Source organism: Pieris rapae, chromosome 20 (genome assembly GCF_905147795.1).
Source record: "Pieris rapae chromosome 20, ilPieRapa1.1, whole genome shotgun sequence".
In the NCBI taxonomy this organism is placed as follows: domain Eukaryota; kingdom Metazoa; phylum Arthropoda; class Insecta; order Lepidoptera; family Pieridae; genus Pieris; species Pieris rapae.
Genome location: NC_059528.1, coordinates 1061488 through 1078686, shown reverse-complemented (window position 1 = coordinate 1078686; position 17199 = coordinate 1061488). Strand labels below are relative to the sequence as shown.

The following is a 17199-nucleotide window of genomic DNA, read 5'->3' as shown; positions in this document are numbered from 1 at the left end:
TTATTTAATACACATAAGTTAATCATATTCACACATTTAAACAACTTAAAAGACATGTATTATCTAATATCTATTTGTAATGTACTTAAGATTTAAAAACTCATCATTTAATAAATAACTATCTATAACTATGAATAAATAAAAAGAAAATCAGTACAGTATAAAATTATTTATTGTCAATGCCTCCTCCTCTCCTCTCTAAACTCTTTAAGCCACTTGTCTATATTCTGTCTATGGATAGTACGTGCCATTTGTACTGTTGCTGGATCATATGGTGTACTTGGCATAAGGTCAAGGTGATGCGCGCCATCAATTATCACAACGGTCGTAATGGATTTGCTGATGCTGTTCAAAATACCACCTGGAAGAAACGGTTATCTCAGTGCTCAAGTTTCAGTCTAAGCTTGCTGTTGTAAATAATTACGCCATCCTATAATTCAAATTTGTTCTGACTTTGGGTTTTCTCATCTCGCTTACACCGTGAAGTGAAAACATAAATATTGCAAATCTAAACTACGTATTATGTATTGTATCAACTATTGTAGGTTTCTAAAAACCAATAGTTCCGAAAAACATAATAAAGTACCTCCCACCCATGGGTCTAGCAGACCATTACTAAAGACAATATTAGACGCCGCGTGTAGTCTGTCGCCTCCATACTGGATCCTGGCAGCCTCAGGTCGTGGATATACGTTATATTTCTTGTGACAATCCTCTGCATATTTCGTATAGTTCCATGCTGAGGCCACAAACATGTCATCCCTTCCCGTTGTGCACATAGGCATTATCATTTCAGTGCAGGCCTGTAAGAATAAAAATATTAAAGTCAATTATACATATTTTCCCCTACTACGACTATGGGACTTAATTAAGTCCCATAGTCTGTATGACTATATTTTATAAATGGTTAACTAAATAGAGCAAAAAATGCAGATAGTGAGACAACATACAAAAAATACAGACCTGATAGTCCCACCCACTTGCGTCAAGGTTTCCATAGTCATTTCCCTTCTTGTAGTCCACGCAAGAAGACTTTCCGTCATAATTTGTAAATACTTGCAATACTTTACCGATTCCCTGAATTAAATATTAGGTTTTTTAATTTATAAGAAAATTAAAGCGGCGGATATATTCTAGTGATAGCGATTATAAGATGAAATGGTCCGGATATTATTTATCCGGTTTTAAGTAGTTCCGGTAAGTTAGGACCTTTTCATAGATTATGTTGACCATAGACTGAACAATGATACCTACTTCAAGTAACTTATCCCCATCAAGAGTCTCATTTAAATACTGACAGACGACTCGAACTGGCCGTGCTGGTAGGGAGACGAGGAAATCCGAGGGGAATGGATAATTCACCATCGCCAGAGTCTCATACATGGATTGAAGGAATTCAACTAATATGTCAACATCTTTGCTGTCTTTGATTGGGTCACAAAGTTTCCAATTCTTCTGTAGCCACTCACTAGATGTCGCGTTGGTTGCATACTTTCTGGAAAAGTAATATTATATTCTATACACTGACTTACTACGAAACTTTATATTCAATAAGTTGATAGTATTTTAAATAATACAATGTAGACCCCTTGAGGTAGGGCACCTGTAGACTACTATTAAAAGATACAAGAATTACTTACTTGATCAACGGCCACGATTTCTTGATATTCTCGACGCACTTAGCATTAGCTACTTTAAAGCTGGAAGTGACAATTCTATCAAAAACATCACAAGGCACCATGCCTGGATACATGTGTACAGGGGCTGATGCAGCAATAGCACCAGTTATTATGTGAGGATATTTAATCCTGAAGTAGGCGGCCAGCATTCCACCATACGAGCCTAGAAATATGCAAAGTAATAAAGAAAAAATATGATTTATCATATTGTAATGAGACAATAAAAAATCTATATAGTCTGTGTATATTGGTATAAAATACGCAGCCTGTGCTCTGTGTGCCAACGCAGCTCTTGTTATAGGTTGTCATGTGTAAGTTGGCGTGTGGCAGAAAAAGGTACTAATTTTGACAGTTGTGTTGACAGTTCTAACAGCTTGGTAGCCTCACGTGTGTCGGTGCTAATAATTTGTGTTTTAAAGTGTAAAAATCATTACGAAACATGCCAAAAGTAGTGCGGAGTGCAGCTAGAGAAATTATTCTAGCTGTAAAACGTTTTTGTGAAGAGGAGAAACGTAACAATGGGCCGATTATTCCATTTCAACAAGTGAATGCTCGAACAGCGGCTTTGACAGGTAAAGTATTGCCAGTTAAAAGTGATATTTATATCCCCAAATTTAGGGAAAAATAATAATTGCTTTTGAAAGTAAATGTGATTGATGGATAACTTAAAATATTTTTTGTTTTATTTAAGGTGTTTCTGAAAGAACCGTGAACCGTATAGTTTCAGAGGGAAAAATCATGGAAAGTAATTTTACAGCGAGAACTGAAGTCCCTAATCAAGCAGCTCAAGGACCTTCCAGAATGGAGGAGGAGAATGTCTACTTAATTGATGAAATATTAAAGAAACATGGTCATAAGGCTGTAAGACTTCCGCCTTATCATTGTGACTTTAATGCAATAGAATTCATTTGGAGTTCGTTCAAAAGAATATTTACAGACACAAATGTTACTGGCCTCTCTGAAAACATGGAACAGAGAATCCATAGTGCATTTTCCAAAATAACTGCTGAAGAATGGCAGAAACACTGTAATCACGTTATAAATGTTGAAAATAATTATCGTATGACAGACAACCGCCTTGAAACAGTAATGGAACCATTTTTAATTGATTTGAATAGCAGCGACTCAGATTCTTCTGACACAGATGACTCTGAAGAATTCATGGAAGGAATAATGCCTCTAACAGACCATAATTACTTTAAAAAATAATTTTTTGTTATTGAGTTTTTTATTTACCTTTAATGTAATATCTAAGAATATCCATCAATCCAAACTAAACAAAAAAAGTGGCAACACAGAGGGTTGTAGGAGGCGCCGCCACTGGAACGCCAACTTATACTTGACAGTCTATATTGTAAATGCAATATTTTATTTCGTATCAATTTATGTTAGTAAAAGTATGTATTTAATAATTCTCAGATACAACTTATCCCATTAAAATATTACCATTTAAAATTGGAGAAAGTAAAAATGAAACGTTTTATGTATTAATTGATCTAGTTAATTATCCTTACTATTAATATAAAGGACGCCCAAATGTAAATTGAGAACTAATTAATTTTATGTTGTTGTTTATTGAGTTGATAATGTGGTGCCTATATTTAAATTTGATTTGTATGTTGATACACTACGCCAATATAAGATATGAAATGACTTACCACCAAACGCAATAACAGGATATCTAGGATGCAAAGATTCGCCTTGCAGGAAGTCAATCAAATCTGCATAATCGGCGAGCGCCTGCGCCGCTGTCAGATACCCTATGTTCTCATTATCCAGAGATTTATTGCCAAATGGCATTGAGGTCCCATAGTACCTGAAATGATAACATTTAAAACCACTGTTGTATCTATATGTTTGAATGCATGTGTATAATGTTTTCTAAACCCAGAGAGCTCAACACGGCTTCATACATAGCTCGTATTGTAAAGTAAAACATATCGAACGTCTTTGAAGAAAAGTTATGTAATATGGCTGTGCAATTATTCGTCCCCTGTATTTTAAATTATAATTTAGCTTTTAATAAATATTTATTTTCTAATATATATCAAAAATAGTTTTTATTGTTATTGCAGAGACTGATCATCATATGAAATTATTATCTTGAAAACAATTACTATACAAATTAACAATACAAATTATTTTCTGAAAGATACATAATTTTCTCTTTGACTTGAAATAAATGATCTTAAATAACATTTATTGATATTCTCAAATGCTCAATAAGAACCACTTGCATAAAAAATATATGGGGTTTAATTTGTTGTCAAATTTTTGTGTATATATATTCCTTTAAATTTTTTACTAAGGCCTTATTTAGCAGCGTGTGCCTTTTTTTTTCGTGGGGAAATGCGTGATGCATACCTTCCCGCGGCACGGTTGCCTGTGAAGGGTTATGTGGGATTCGCCACTGTGCATACCCACTAAAACCTCACGGAGCCACCAACAATCGCCCGAGGCAGGACGCGGTAACAGCTAAGCCTTGTCCGCATCCAGCCACGCCTAACCGAATAATATGTGTAACGATGTATAATCCGAAGGTTCAAAGAACGTTGACGTCGCACCTTAAATCACGTTATGTAAAGCTTATATAGAACCTCTTGACCTTAGCTACTGAGGCCTTCAGTGGTCTGACTGGTTGAATATAGTTCACTGCACATACATTAGTATATTATACAATCAATTAACATACTAACCTATGCTCTGCAAACACAAGTTTGGCGCGATAGTGAGCGGCGATTTCCCACATGAAGCCGGTGTGTTTTGCGAACAGCTCTATTTGACCCTGCACAATAATTACCATAATGTTAGAAGTAGTGGTGGTGGATTCGTGATTTTATTTATGTTTAAATGGAACCTTGGGTAACATAATTAAATATATAAGATACTAGCGTATCCGACAAACGTTGTCCTGTATACACGTGTTACATGCAAAAAAATATATAATAATGTAAATGATCCTCAAGTCCACTTTAAGTTTTGACACGTAAAAACTTTCAAAATCTGTCCAGCCCTTTAAGAGTTTAATAACGAACATCTGTACGAAGGATTTGTATACATATTTCCATATATGACAGCTGTTTGTTTGCTGTATAGATAAATAACCTAGATACCGACTCCAACTGCCGGGCTTTAAAACTACTGGACCCATAAATAACCCGGAAGAAAGAAATATGCCACATTTATATAATTAAAAAATAAAATACAACCACGAGAAGCCGGTAGTGTTATGTAAATTAACTCGATTAATTTTATTGCTATTGTATTAGAAGCCCCATATGTTGACTTAACAGAAGATAAGTCTTAGTAGATAGCAATAGATGTTATTATTGTGATAGGTCACTAACCGCAATATATAGATAAAATTATCTATAAATTGGTACAACAACAGAACCATTAGGGTATCAATATTTGGTACTACAATGCTAATTTGAAATGACAATTTTTATTGAGCGTCAAGGTGATGTGCATTGTAAAATACATCTTAACAAAAAGTCATAAGGACGCTATCACAAAGAAGGACAACAATAAAACAGTGCAATATTGATGGAACAGACAAATCAGCCTACAAAATTCCTGAATAAAATATCATATATAGCTCTCAAAAGCTAAAAAATCCCTCGATTATTATTATAAATGAGCCAATTTTTCGAGTTCAATGTTCTTCATATAAATGATAGCCAATATTACAATTTTATAAACGCCTCTGACTACACTGTTATTACGTTCCTACCTTAAATTGAATCAAATTACCTCATTGCCGGTGTAAAAAAATATCGGTCCAGAGCTGCTGTCCCAATGCTCATCGTTCACCAAGTACTTAATATTAAACGTTTCGTTCCTTTGAAAACCGAAATGATCAAGCGGTACTTTGAAGAGTTTCGTCTCATATTTATATTCACAGTATACACTTCCAATGCACAGGAACAGAAAATATTTCCACATTCTACGTCCGTCTTCAGCAAAGATGCAAAAACTAATAAATTATATCCGCTTATACGACAATGTACAATCACACACTGATGTGAACTTGATATTTGATATTACCTTTATACTCACGATGAATATCTGATATTTGCATATTTAATTTTCTCTATAACTCATTGCCATTTGATATAATTTTTCACTACGTTGAAGATCAAAAATTCAGTTACCTAATATTTATATAAGTAGTGTGAATAAGTCGATCTTTATATGTTGTATACATAGTGATTCTGTTGCACGTGTTTGTCACTGAACTTACTAAACACTTAAATGGTTTGACCGAATAACATTTTTTTTTGGATGCATTTGGGTGGAGCCCTGAATTCACAAATTAGCCTTAATTAGTCTTATTTTAGGATTTTAATTAATTATTAACCTCCTTAACAGCTGGATAGATTTTAATGATTTTTTTTTGTGTAAGATGTGTGTTTAGGACAACGTCTGTCGGATCCTCTAGCGTTTAACATACTACAAAACTTTACAGTCGAAATTAAAATTGTGTCGCATCTTGTCTTGAGCCCTATACATATAATTAATAGCATAACAGGTATATTAGATGTCTTTTTGATTCACGGAATATAGATGAAAGAAAACTAATATTAAATTTGGATTTGGATTATTTAGTCTTGAAATCATGCCCCATTAAGAGTTTTAATTGCAAAATCTTTTGACATTTTCATAATACCTGCATTTTGTACGCGACAGTACAAGTGTTATCATTGACATTTGAACTTCGCATACACAGGATGGACCTTATACGAAATATGATAACTATGCTTTTGTGGCTCGTTACTATTGCAATCATGTTTTCTAAAATCTATCGTTGCGAGTGTAATTGATATTAAAATTATAATAAAACACTGACTTTTAACCTTCTCAATTGTGTTATTGGTATTATTTATTAGTAATATTTGAGTAATGCGCGTACAAATAAAAATATGAAATTTACATACTTTGTGGAATTCTGATGCAATCTATAAATTTTTCATGTGTATATTTCTTTCATATAGATTTTTAGCCAATTACCCGACTACATTATCGTCGGAGGTATTAAATAACTTTTACATATGTATATATTAATTAAATAGCATTAGTAAACATTAGTCATTATCTTTTAAGAACTTTCTGAGTAATATTTACAGCTTGATACGGGAAACAGCACAAAGATGGTTTCAATTTATGATTCTCGATGTCAGCACCATTTTTCCATAAAAAACACTAGCATCGACCAATCAGTGCTCAATGTCAGTTTTCTAAATGTATGATTTAATAACTAAATAAATAAATAAATAAACTAGTCTTGTTATTCATAATTATTGTTATAATACTGTACTAGCTATAAAATTTGGTTTATTGCAAATATTATTTCTGTTTGTGATTACCTCCTTCTAATTTGATCACATGTCAAAGAGTTCTTTATGTGTTTAAGTTAAGTTATTAAAGTATTTAATTAACTTGCTTATGTACGAATACGAAGTGTAAGTCGCTGACCACGACTGTTATATAAAAATTGTAGCGTAATTACGATAATAAACGTTTTTTTTAATAAGTAATGAATTTCACAAATAATGCAATATTGTAAAAAAATGCAATAGTTTTTAATAATTGACTTGTTCGTGAATTATTATAATTAATATTAATTTGATAACGTAATCATATATTTCCATAATTTATGATGAAGTGATAAAATATTACAAGGATTGACTATATTATGACTCATATGTAATATCTATGTAAAATTCAATTTAAGACAAATTTGCACGCCATTGTATGTGTATAAGAATATGCGAACATTAGATTGTACCACCAAATCGTTATTGTATCATATTCAATTTATTATTTGCAAATAAATATTATTATTATATGTCTACTATACTTCTGCCCTTAAAAAAGCATCAAATCCCACAGATCCCTTCACCACGAGGCAACCGTGTTGCGGGAGTACGCGTTACGCCCCACAAAAAATTCTATCCTAGGATAGTCTTGTTCTGTACAGGCCATACATTTTATATCAGGTTTTTGGAGGGTTGCAGATTACATATCGACGATACTCTTACTTCAGATTGCCTTCTAATTTCATATAAGTATATATATTGTAATGCATAATATAATACAATAAATAGACAATTATTCTGAATATAAATTTATTTAAGAATATTAAATCATTACAATGGTGGTTATCATAATACAACAGGACAAGAAACTTGTTCTCTGTACCATAGATATAAAGAAAGCAATACATTTTGCGTCTATTTTTGATCATAGACGAAATGATGCCGTTGATATTTGGACCCAGTTATGAATCGAGACAGTTAGTTTGGCTATTGTATGTTAAAAATGTGTCTATGAATCTTACCCTACACATAAAAGTGTTACGTATTAGGAATTTTATATGTTCAGTGCACATCGTGAGTTATCGGTATAAGGATAATAATTAAAAAAACATAAATACATAGAACGTTAGGCATTAATTACGTGCTCAGTTACTTATCTACTTTAGTCCACACATTAACAGTAGTAAGTCTTCGTAGTATATATCGAATTATTTATTTCATTTTACACCGTAACATTTTACTATTCATTACCAGCAATAAGTACGAATTGTACGTTCTTAGTATCTTTAATCATTTTTCATCGTTAGATTTTCTAAATTTTATTTTTGATAAAACCTCTTGAATGTTTTTTGTTACAATTTAGAAACATCAGTTCAAGCTTATAATGGTCATCAGCTGTTTTGTTAAGTTTATTTTTCATAGAACCACCATTCCAGTCACCGCCAGATCCTGCACGTGTTATCTTTTGACGCTGTAATGATAGCATCACCGGCGTACGAAAACGCGCACGAGAAAATCTCCCCACAGTGGCCGGATAGGACCTGGGTATAATGGTAATATTATTTTAAACAGGAATATACAAAACTTAATATGTGCATGAGACATTCAAATTAAAAAGTTTCGTCTAAAATGTTGCAGTATAGGCAAGTCACGCCATTATATTTTTGTTATAACAATAATTTCATGAGGTATAATATAGATTTACCTGTAAACAGTTGCCTGTGGAAGTATTCCATATTCTCGCACTACGGTCTGCTGAAGCACTCAAAAGACATCCACCAGCTGGACTGAAACACACCTAAAACATATTTGGACAAAATAAAATGACCTGTCAACTGAAAGATGTTTTTTATTTCCCTAAATATATTATACCCAAAATACCTACATAGATAGGTTATCCTTACGTTTCAATATACGCTATTAATTAATATCAATTATAAATTTAAAACGGAACATTCGATGATTGCCATTTCTACCAAATTTTGAACACGAGCTTAAGCAATAATATATCGTCATTCTAAAATATTATCCACTACCAACAATGTGGCACAAATAACTGACTTCCTTTTTTGAACTCTTTTTTGAAACGTACGTAGTTAGTTAGTAAGTTTTTACATTCTACGTAAAAACTTACTGGCATAGGCACTATTAAAATTTCGATTTGCCTTTGTATTTTGCAATTAAATTATCTGGATGAACTAGAAACTGTTACTGTTACAACTGTTAAAACATGCCTTAGAAACCTCCTCCCTATGTCCCCTCATGACAGCCAGCTCCTTGAAGTCCGATTTCACGTCATAGATGCGAGCTGAACAGTCACTAGAAGATGTTGCCATCCGTTGACCGGCCCAGTCAAAGCAGATGTCTAGCACCTAAGAGTAATTATCAGTTAACAATAACATCCATATAAAATTTTATTATTAAGACATGCGTTCGGCCCACGGTGCAATAGTGTTGTACGAGTGAGCAACGCAGAAGGTCAATATTGTAAACTAAATTAATGTTGTTGAGTTCGTCATAATAAATTTTAAAACAAACCACTGTCCTTTTGTTTAAGAATATTATTAAAGTTTTTGGGGGTTACGCGATATCTGTGGCTATAAACCTTGAATTCAATACGTTTTTTAACACATGGGAGTCATAGATACGAGTTTTGAACAGCAACGTTCAACTATAAAGTTTGTGTTATTTCATCAGGCGTTATTTTTTACCCTTCACACCTGGAAATTTGTTTGATTTGTATGCACCATCATGGTAACACATAATGACTTTACAAAAAAAAGCACAAACGTATCAATAATGATACGTAGACATTGATTGAACGTGGACCCGTGAAATATTATTATTGGCACTGACGCCGTACCTCATCCGTGTGCCCCGCGACAGTTGCAAGACATTCTGTCTTCCTGGCGTCCCAGAGCTTCGCACTCCCATCCAAGGAAGATGACCCCACGAGGGAGCTGTCCCAGTTGAACTGGACGTTGGATATTTCACCTTCATGGCCTCTCAGTACTGAAACACGACTATAAAATTTTTCATGTAAATGTAAATTGTCGAACTTTTAAGTGGAATTTTATAAAATTAATTATCATCATTCGTAAATATTGCATGTAATATGTAGAAGTAGCTACTTAAACGTAATATACAATATAATAGTTTGTTAAAAAAAAGTATTAAAATTAATACTGTCAGGCCTTACAAATATTAGCGACTATTTTAAACGCCTCCTGAAATAATATTAGCAAAAAGTGTCTATTTTTACACATGGTTTGACTTATACTTACTCTTTAAGTCTCGTATCCCATATAGAGATGGTACCATCAAAAGATCCTGTAATTAGTCGTTGTCCTTCATTAGGGTCAAACTGCAGAGCTATCACCTCCGCTGTGTGCCCAGCGTACGTGTTGATCTCCATGCCTGAAAATCAGTGATAGATATTTTCCATTAACCTCATAATATTGAGAAAAAATTAAAACCAGAAATAAAATGTTTAGTTAGGAGTTTAAAAGAACTCACAATTAAAGCAATAATATATGACAAATCATGTACATTTAAGTAAAAACTAAAACAACTAACAATTGTTCGAGCGTCCTTCGTTGAATCCTTTACAATTTACTTCATAATAGGCCTTTGTAATGACATGTGACTTGTAAATTTATTTATCAACAATTATAAGTTACGGATTTATACTATTTATAATATTTTCACCTTATTTATTTATATATACATTCTAAATGAGTAAAGTATCACAAATTAAGCCGTTCCACAACTGCGCGTTTGTAGAACCAGCTGTCCACTGAAGTATTTCCGAACCAATTCGACTTAGGGTCCTTCAAGAAAAGAGCGTACAAATTCTTAAAAGGCCGGCAACGCACTCGCGAGCCCTCTAGCATTGAGTGTCCATGGGCGGCGGTATCACTTAACATCAGGTGAGCCTGCCCTAAAGTTTGCCCCCTGTTCTATAAAAAAAAATGCAAAGTATTTTTTTACAAACCAGTCCTAACGTCGAAGAGCTTAGCTGTTGTATCCATAGAGCCAGTGGCTGCATGATCTCCCTTCGCGCTGAACTGGGCGGCAACAACTTCACCAGCATGACCCCATAATGTCGCCAGACATTCGCCGGTCTCAGGCTTCCAGATTTTAGCCGTCTTGTCAAAGGACCCTGTTATCACGCGATTACTGAAAACGCAGTTTTTTATTAACAAGGTTTTCAGAAGTCTTTCAGTGACGAAACGTTATCTAATATAAAAGTGCCCCAACAATAGACGTAGGGCCTGTTTCACAATGTATGGATAAAGTACCAAATAGCTATGCAACACATGAATTATTCGAAAGGTAAAAGTTCCGTACCAGGCTGGAAAGTTAAATGCCACAGAATATACAACGTTTTGATGACCAGTGAGTGTCTTTAATTCTTGGCCTGAATCCACATCCCAAACCTTACAGGTCCGATCGTAACTTCCTGATAAACATCTGAAAGAATAAAATATTTTTTATAAGAAATATAGTAGAAATCATGAAAAATGTTAAGAAGAAATCTGCTCATCCATAATGTACTATTTTATCATTTTAAAATATTATAGTGATTAAAGAAATCCGTTTAAAACACTTCAAGGGCATCCTTGGGGTTTTTCACAATATCACAATTATTTACATTCATATTAAAATTATCCCGTAAATAGTAACTACAATCCCGTAAATATATATATATAGTGGATAATTTGTCCCTATATTTTACATGTATATTTTTTTTATAGAACAGGGGGAAAACGGGTTGGCTGACCTGATGTTAAAATATACCGCCGCCTATGGACACTCGATGCCAGAGGGCTCGCGAGTGTGTTGCCGGCCTTTTAAGAATTTGTACGCTCTTTTCTTGAAGGACCCCAATAAAAGGGCGTATTATAATTTATTAGTGGTGTTAGACAGCTTCAGTTATCTGAAGTACTACTAGTAATGCATGAGTGTTGTTTTGACGGCCATAAAACTTAGTAAAATCACGTTTAATACCTCTTTCCAATCTTATCAAAGCAAACGTTTGTAAGGGGCAAAATGTGGGTGACCAATGTCTTGTAAATATAAAATCTCTTGCCCATTGGGCCTTCATGCTCGATTCGCTTCTTTAAAGTCTCCAAACATTGCTCCAATTGGTTCCTAACGTCATCTGTGATCAGAACCTCGCGTTGATAGAGCTTTGTTGCCAATTCTTGAATGTCGGTACTGTAACATGTTCAAGAAAATAACTACTTGATACTTCCTCTGGTTTACGCGGGTCAACATTGACATTTTTTTTTAAGAACAGGGGGCAAATGGGCAGGAGGCTCACCTGATGTGAAGTGATACCGCCGCCCATGGAAACTCTCGATGCTAGGGGCTCGTGAGTGCGTTGCCGGCCTTTTAAGAATTTGTACGCTCTTTTCTTGAAGGACCCTAAGTCCTTATATAACATCACACCCTATACTTACTATAATACATCCAAACTAAAATTATATCAAAGGCCATTGACCTCCTTAATAAAATATATTAAATTACAGGAAAATTTAAATAATGAAACAAACTACTTGAAGTTTATTAAATTGTTAAAGGAATTATTATATAATAAATGTTATATCGTTACAGAGTATCTGACTGATAGATTTTTATTTCGTCATATAAGTTAAGCTTTCAATTATGTTAAGTATTTATACTCTTTCGTCGCGACATGAAACATTGTGTAAAACAAAAAACTTGGCGATTAATAGGAGTGGCGGAGAGTGTATTGCTAGTTCTTTTCCGTTCAACGCCAATGATTTGAGAACTGGCAGTAAATGTAAAATTAGAAGCATTTAATATATATTTCTTCATTAAGGTTCATAAGTGTACATGTTGTTACCTATATGAATAAATGATTTTGATTGAAGCCAAAGAAAATTTATATTAAGCATGCCTTCTCACAATATTGATGTGCCTAACCAATGTTTATATTCTAACAAAATTATAACATGTCACCTGTAAAATATGAACTTAAGCAATGCAATAAAGATTTGACTTTGACTTTGAGCAGCCTTTTGTGCCTGCCAATGTGAAGGATATATTGCTTCTCTGACGAACTCAGGAATTCTAGTATACAAAAACCGTCTTACCGATTTGGTCAATTTTGATGAACTATTTGAGCAACATAAGCACTGAGGTACTGAGATACTAGGGTATCTCAAAATTCTTTCAAAAGGCGGATTTAAAAGACTTTTGAGTCTTCAGACTGACACTTGCATATTAACACGTAACACCCCTAAATTCATAAACTCGTTTGTTTCTTTTCAACAATGCGTTATCATAATTTGACAGAAAGAGACGAAAGAGTTTTGTGAAGGAGGAAAATCTAACGGGCTGCCTGATCGTTCTAGAGAAAATTTACTTCATGTTATAAGGGTCTCAGTACTTGCTATAGCCCAATATAGGATTATACATATTTTAACCAGGCCTCTGCAAATGTATTGCGATGAAATGAAATCGTTTATTTGCTATGATAGTGGTACAATTAGATACAGTAATTATACAATCCGTACAATTCGCCACATATAAATAGGCATGCAAATGTCATATTAATTTAATGATGTCATAATACAAACTAACATAATATCATACTAATAGGTAAGTTATTTAGAATTATTGTCAAACTTATAATCTAGATACTCGTCCACGCTATAAAAGCAAGTTGCCTTTAAAAAATTAATCATGTTCCCCTTGAAAGAATTGCACGTCAGTGATCTATAACTTCTAGGAAGGTGATTAAATAGATGCAAACACTAACTTGCAGTTCATGTCCAGAAGATCAATATCCTTATTTTTTATCAGACCTTTTTGGAGGTACTCCAGCACCAAGCCTGGTGGATGATAGCGAAGGTGGAACTTTAGTAACTTCATAGTCCTGTTTTATTTATAACATTTTTATTAGGTTTTAAGTAAAGGTGATCAAAAATGAAGTTTTGTCAATGACACTGTTACCATGGCGTCGCATGGAAGAGTTGGTGGTATATACTCCATGGTATCAACCTCCTTTGTAAAGTTTGGATGGAAGTTAATTTTGTCGGGTGGATGACATGATGGTAACATATAATTTGTTAACAAAACTTAAGTTAAAAGAGAGTGTTTTATTTATTATGACGTCCATCATAATATATCCTACTAATATTATAAACGCGAAAATTTGTAAGTATGGATGGATGTTGGTTAATCTTTCACGTAAAAACTACTGATTGGATTGTTATGAAACATTGCAATAATATAGCTTTTACATCAGAATAACACATAATCTACAATTTATAAAGATATTGTCAGAATTGTACAAAATATCAAGTAAATAGGAAGCAATCTATCATTTTTGTGATATTCTGGTGTGCGCTCATTCCCAAAGTCGTCGATATAATAGTCACACACACATAATTATAGAATACCTACTTTTATTTAATTGACCTGATTAGAAAATTATAAACTCCAAAGACTATAGAATTTTTTATTATAAATAATTTTATACCAATTTCTAAGTTAATAGAAAACAAGTTGTACTTTGATTCCTTGTTATACTTTGAGTTAGCCTACTCCTGTAAGCTTACCACATAACTTCAACATAACTTCATTATCAGTTGCAATTATTGTATTATCGTAATTAGTTAATGATCAGCAACGGGCTTTACTAAATACGTCTTAGAGACATTTTTATATGATAATTAAGATTTAAGATTCAAAGAAGCGACTTTGATCGCTCAATAAGTTTGCGAGTGCGTTGTAACCTTTAAGAGAATTGCTACTCTCTTCTTTTGAAGGACTCTAAGTTATATTGAATCATGCTGTGATATTGATCTGGTTCCTAGGGCACCAATCAATGCCCTTATAACTCTCAGTTGTAAAGTTGTAAAGTTATAACCAATTCGACTTCAAGGGTCCTTCAAGAACAGAGCGTACAAATTCTTAAAAGGCCGGCAACGCACTCGCGAGCCCTCTGGCGTTTGCCCACTGTTCCTAAAAAAAAACAGAATAATTCCTAAACTTGTATTATGGAGACAAAAGGCGGGTGGTTCACATTATACGTGATACCCATTAATTTCCATTGCCAGGTTACATTGTATTGTAAAAACCCTAATCTGGAATTACATTACGAAATTAATGGCATGAAATCAATTTCGTGACATTATTTTTACCAACACTTTCACGTGTAGTTCAATATTTTCTTAGTGAAATTAGCTGCAACTAATTTCATGATGGAGATGCGTGAAAACTGAAAACCAGTGTCCCGAAAGTGCCTGTGGCATCATGTTTTAATGCTAAAACACTAGACACTACTTATTTACGAAATTGCGTTCGCATATATCGAAACTACTTTCGTAAAACTGATTTTACATTCATGCCAATAATTTAGTATTCATAAATCAGAGACTAAATTCACATTTAAAATTGCGTGGTAAGGTTGCTGCAATTTTGCTTATAATAGACGCTTTTATTTCTAAAAGCCACATGTTTAAGTTTGACCCGGCGTTAGTGGGTCGTGTGTGAGGGCCAATACACGTTGCAAAAGATTTCAATAGGGTCGCTTTCCTCGAAAGCCTTCAAATCTGGGACGGCTCTTTGTCCTAAGGAGCTTGAAGCGTAGTAGAAAAATTTTATCTTAGGAAATCTTTCTTGTATATTAAACATTGCTTTATTATTTAAAAAGTTGATTTTTTTTGTTTAAAATAATCTCAGATACTGCTGGTTTGAATTCAAGAATATTTATCTCATAAATCGTACTATGAATATATAATGTCACTCTACTTTGCCTATTATGAAGTTTCTCCTAACTCCATTCTCTATCTTCACCAGTACTTTTAAGTAGCCGACATTATCTCTCTCGAACAAGCCAATGTCTAAATTAATTCCTACTTACCTATCTTAGTTAACATACAGTATCGTATGCCAATTGACAGAACTATTAAACAAAAATATTTTCATTACGAGTGCCAAAAATCTGGCTGCTCATAAACTTGGCAACGAACAACACTGACATCAACAAACCATGCTCGGAGCTGCCCAAGATCGATAAGGGCTGGATGCATGCTGCCCCACCTGGGGGACATAGTAAAGAGTCAAGTAAATTATTAAAAACTAGCAGACTCGGCCAAGCGTTGCTGTGGCTAAGGTTTTTGTTATATTACATAGTAGTAAATTAATCAAGGGAAACCGTAGGAGAACTTATGTGAAACGTTGGTACCACGACACGGACCTAAACTAAACTACCTTTAACTCAGCGCCATCTGTTAGAATTGTATCAAATAATGAACAAATGTTAATGTTATCGTAATTTTAGTAAGGATGCCTATTTTAAATGAAATATACCCTATGTCACTCAGAAATGATGTAGCTTTCCAACAGTGAAAGAATTTTTCAAATCTGCCAAGTAGTTTCGGAGCCTATTCAATTCATACAAACAAACAAAAAATCAAACCTTTCCTCTTTATAATATTAGTATAGAAAAAATAACACGCTATTAATAATATTATCACACGTCTCATACGCATAATCTTGTCATAAACACTTAAATGGAAACAATGTTACGAAATAGTTTTATTTGGACAGAATTAGTTCACAGATAGTAGATAATTGTTATCGGAAATGTTGGTGTAATACATTGTTGTCGTTATTAACAGATATCTCTTAGGAGGGTGAAGGTGGAAAAATCTAATGTCCACTTTTTGATTGTGATAAGACAATTGGTCATATTATCATGAAGTGTCATGTCACTAAACAGAAGACGTCAACATTCAGGTTCTGTTTCATAATTATTTTCATAGAAAATAAAGAAGTTAGCTGTATGTAAAAAATTTAAATACATTACCTCTGAGTAATAGTCTAAAATTGTAAAATGAGGGAAGCTTAACATAATAAATATTTATGAATTATTACAAAAAAAATCTCACAATGAATTCATTAATACTGATGAGTCATCGCATTTTAATAAGAAAATCAGATAAACTTATCTAAAAATAAACTTTATTTACGAAATACCCTTGAAGAGCTTTATGACTGAATATGTATATAATAAAATATTGTATACATAGTTATAAAGTCAATATAACTTTATTAATATAGATAAACGAGTATACTTATAAACAATAAATTAAAGTAATTTTGTAATTTTTTTTTCTGAAATGGACTTGGCTTGCGATAAAATATATCTTGTAACTTCCAAA

General features: G+C 33.4%; 2 protein-coding genes across 2 annotated transcripts; both read right to left on the bottom strand.

The window, feature by feature from the left end:
- Nucleotides 1–154: 154 nt before the first annotated feature.
- Nucleotides 155–5694, bottom strand: LOC110994998 (lysosomal Pro-X carboxypeptidase). Its single transcript, XM_022261958.2, has 8 exons — nt 5433–5694; nt 4376–4464; nt 3338–3495; nt 1641–1842; nt 1255–1495; nt 964–1077; nt 587–803; nt 155–361 (listed from the first exon to the last, which is right to left on the bottom strand). The coding sequence occupies exons 1-8, from the start codon at nt 5622–5624 to the stop codon at nt 177–179; spliced, it is 1398 nt and encodes a 465-aa protein (XP_022117650.1). The 5' UTR covers nt 5625–5694; the 3' UTR covers nt 155–176.
- Nucleotides 5695–8422: 2728 nt separating this feature from the next.
- On the bottom strand, nt 8423–13949 carry LOC110994979 (dynein assembly factor with WDR repeat domains 1). Its single transcript, XM_022261921.2, has 9 exons — nt 13788–13949; nt 12008–12217; nt 11348–11470; nt 10992–11176; nt 10282–10414; nt 9861–10020; nt 9232–9369; nt 8703–8795; nt 8423–8538 (listed from the first exon to the last, which is right to left on the bottom strand). The coding sequence occupies exons 1-9, from the start codon at nt 13898–13900 to the stop codon at nt 8434–8436; spliced, it is 1260 nt and encodes a 419-aa protein (XP_022117613.1). The 5' UTR covers nt 13901–13949; the 3' UTR covers nt 8423–8433.
- Between the last annotated feature and the right edge of the window lie 3250 nt (nt 13950–17199).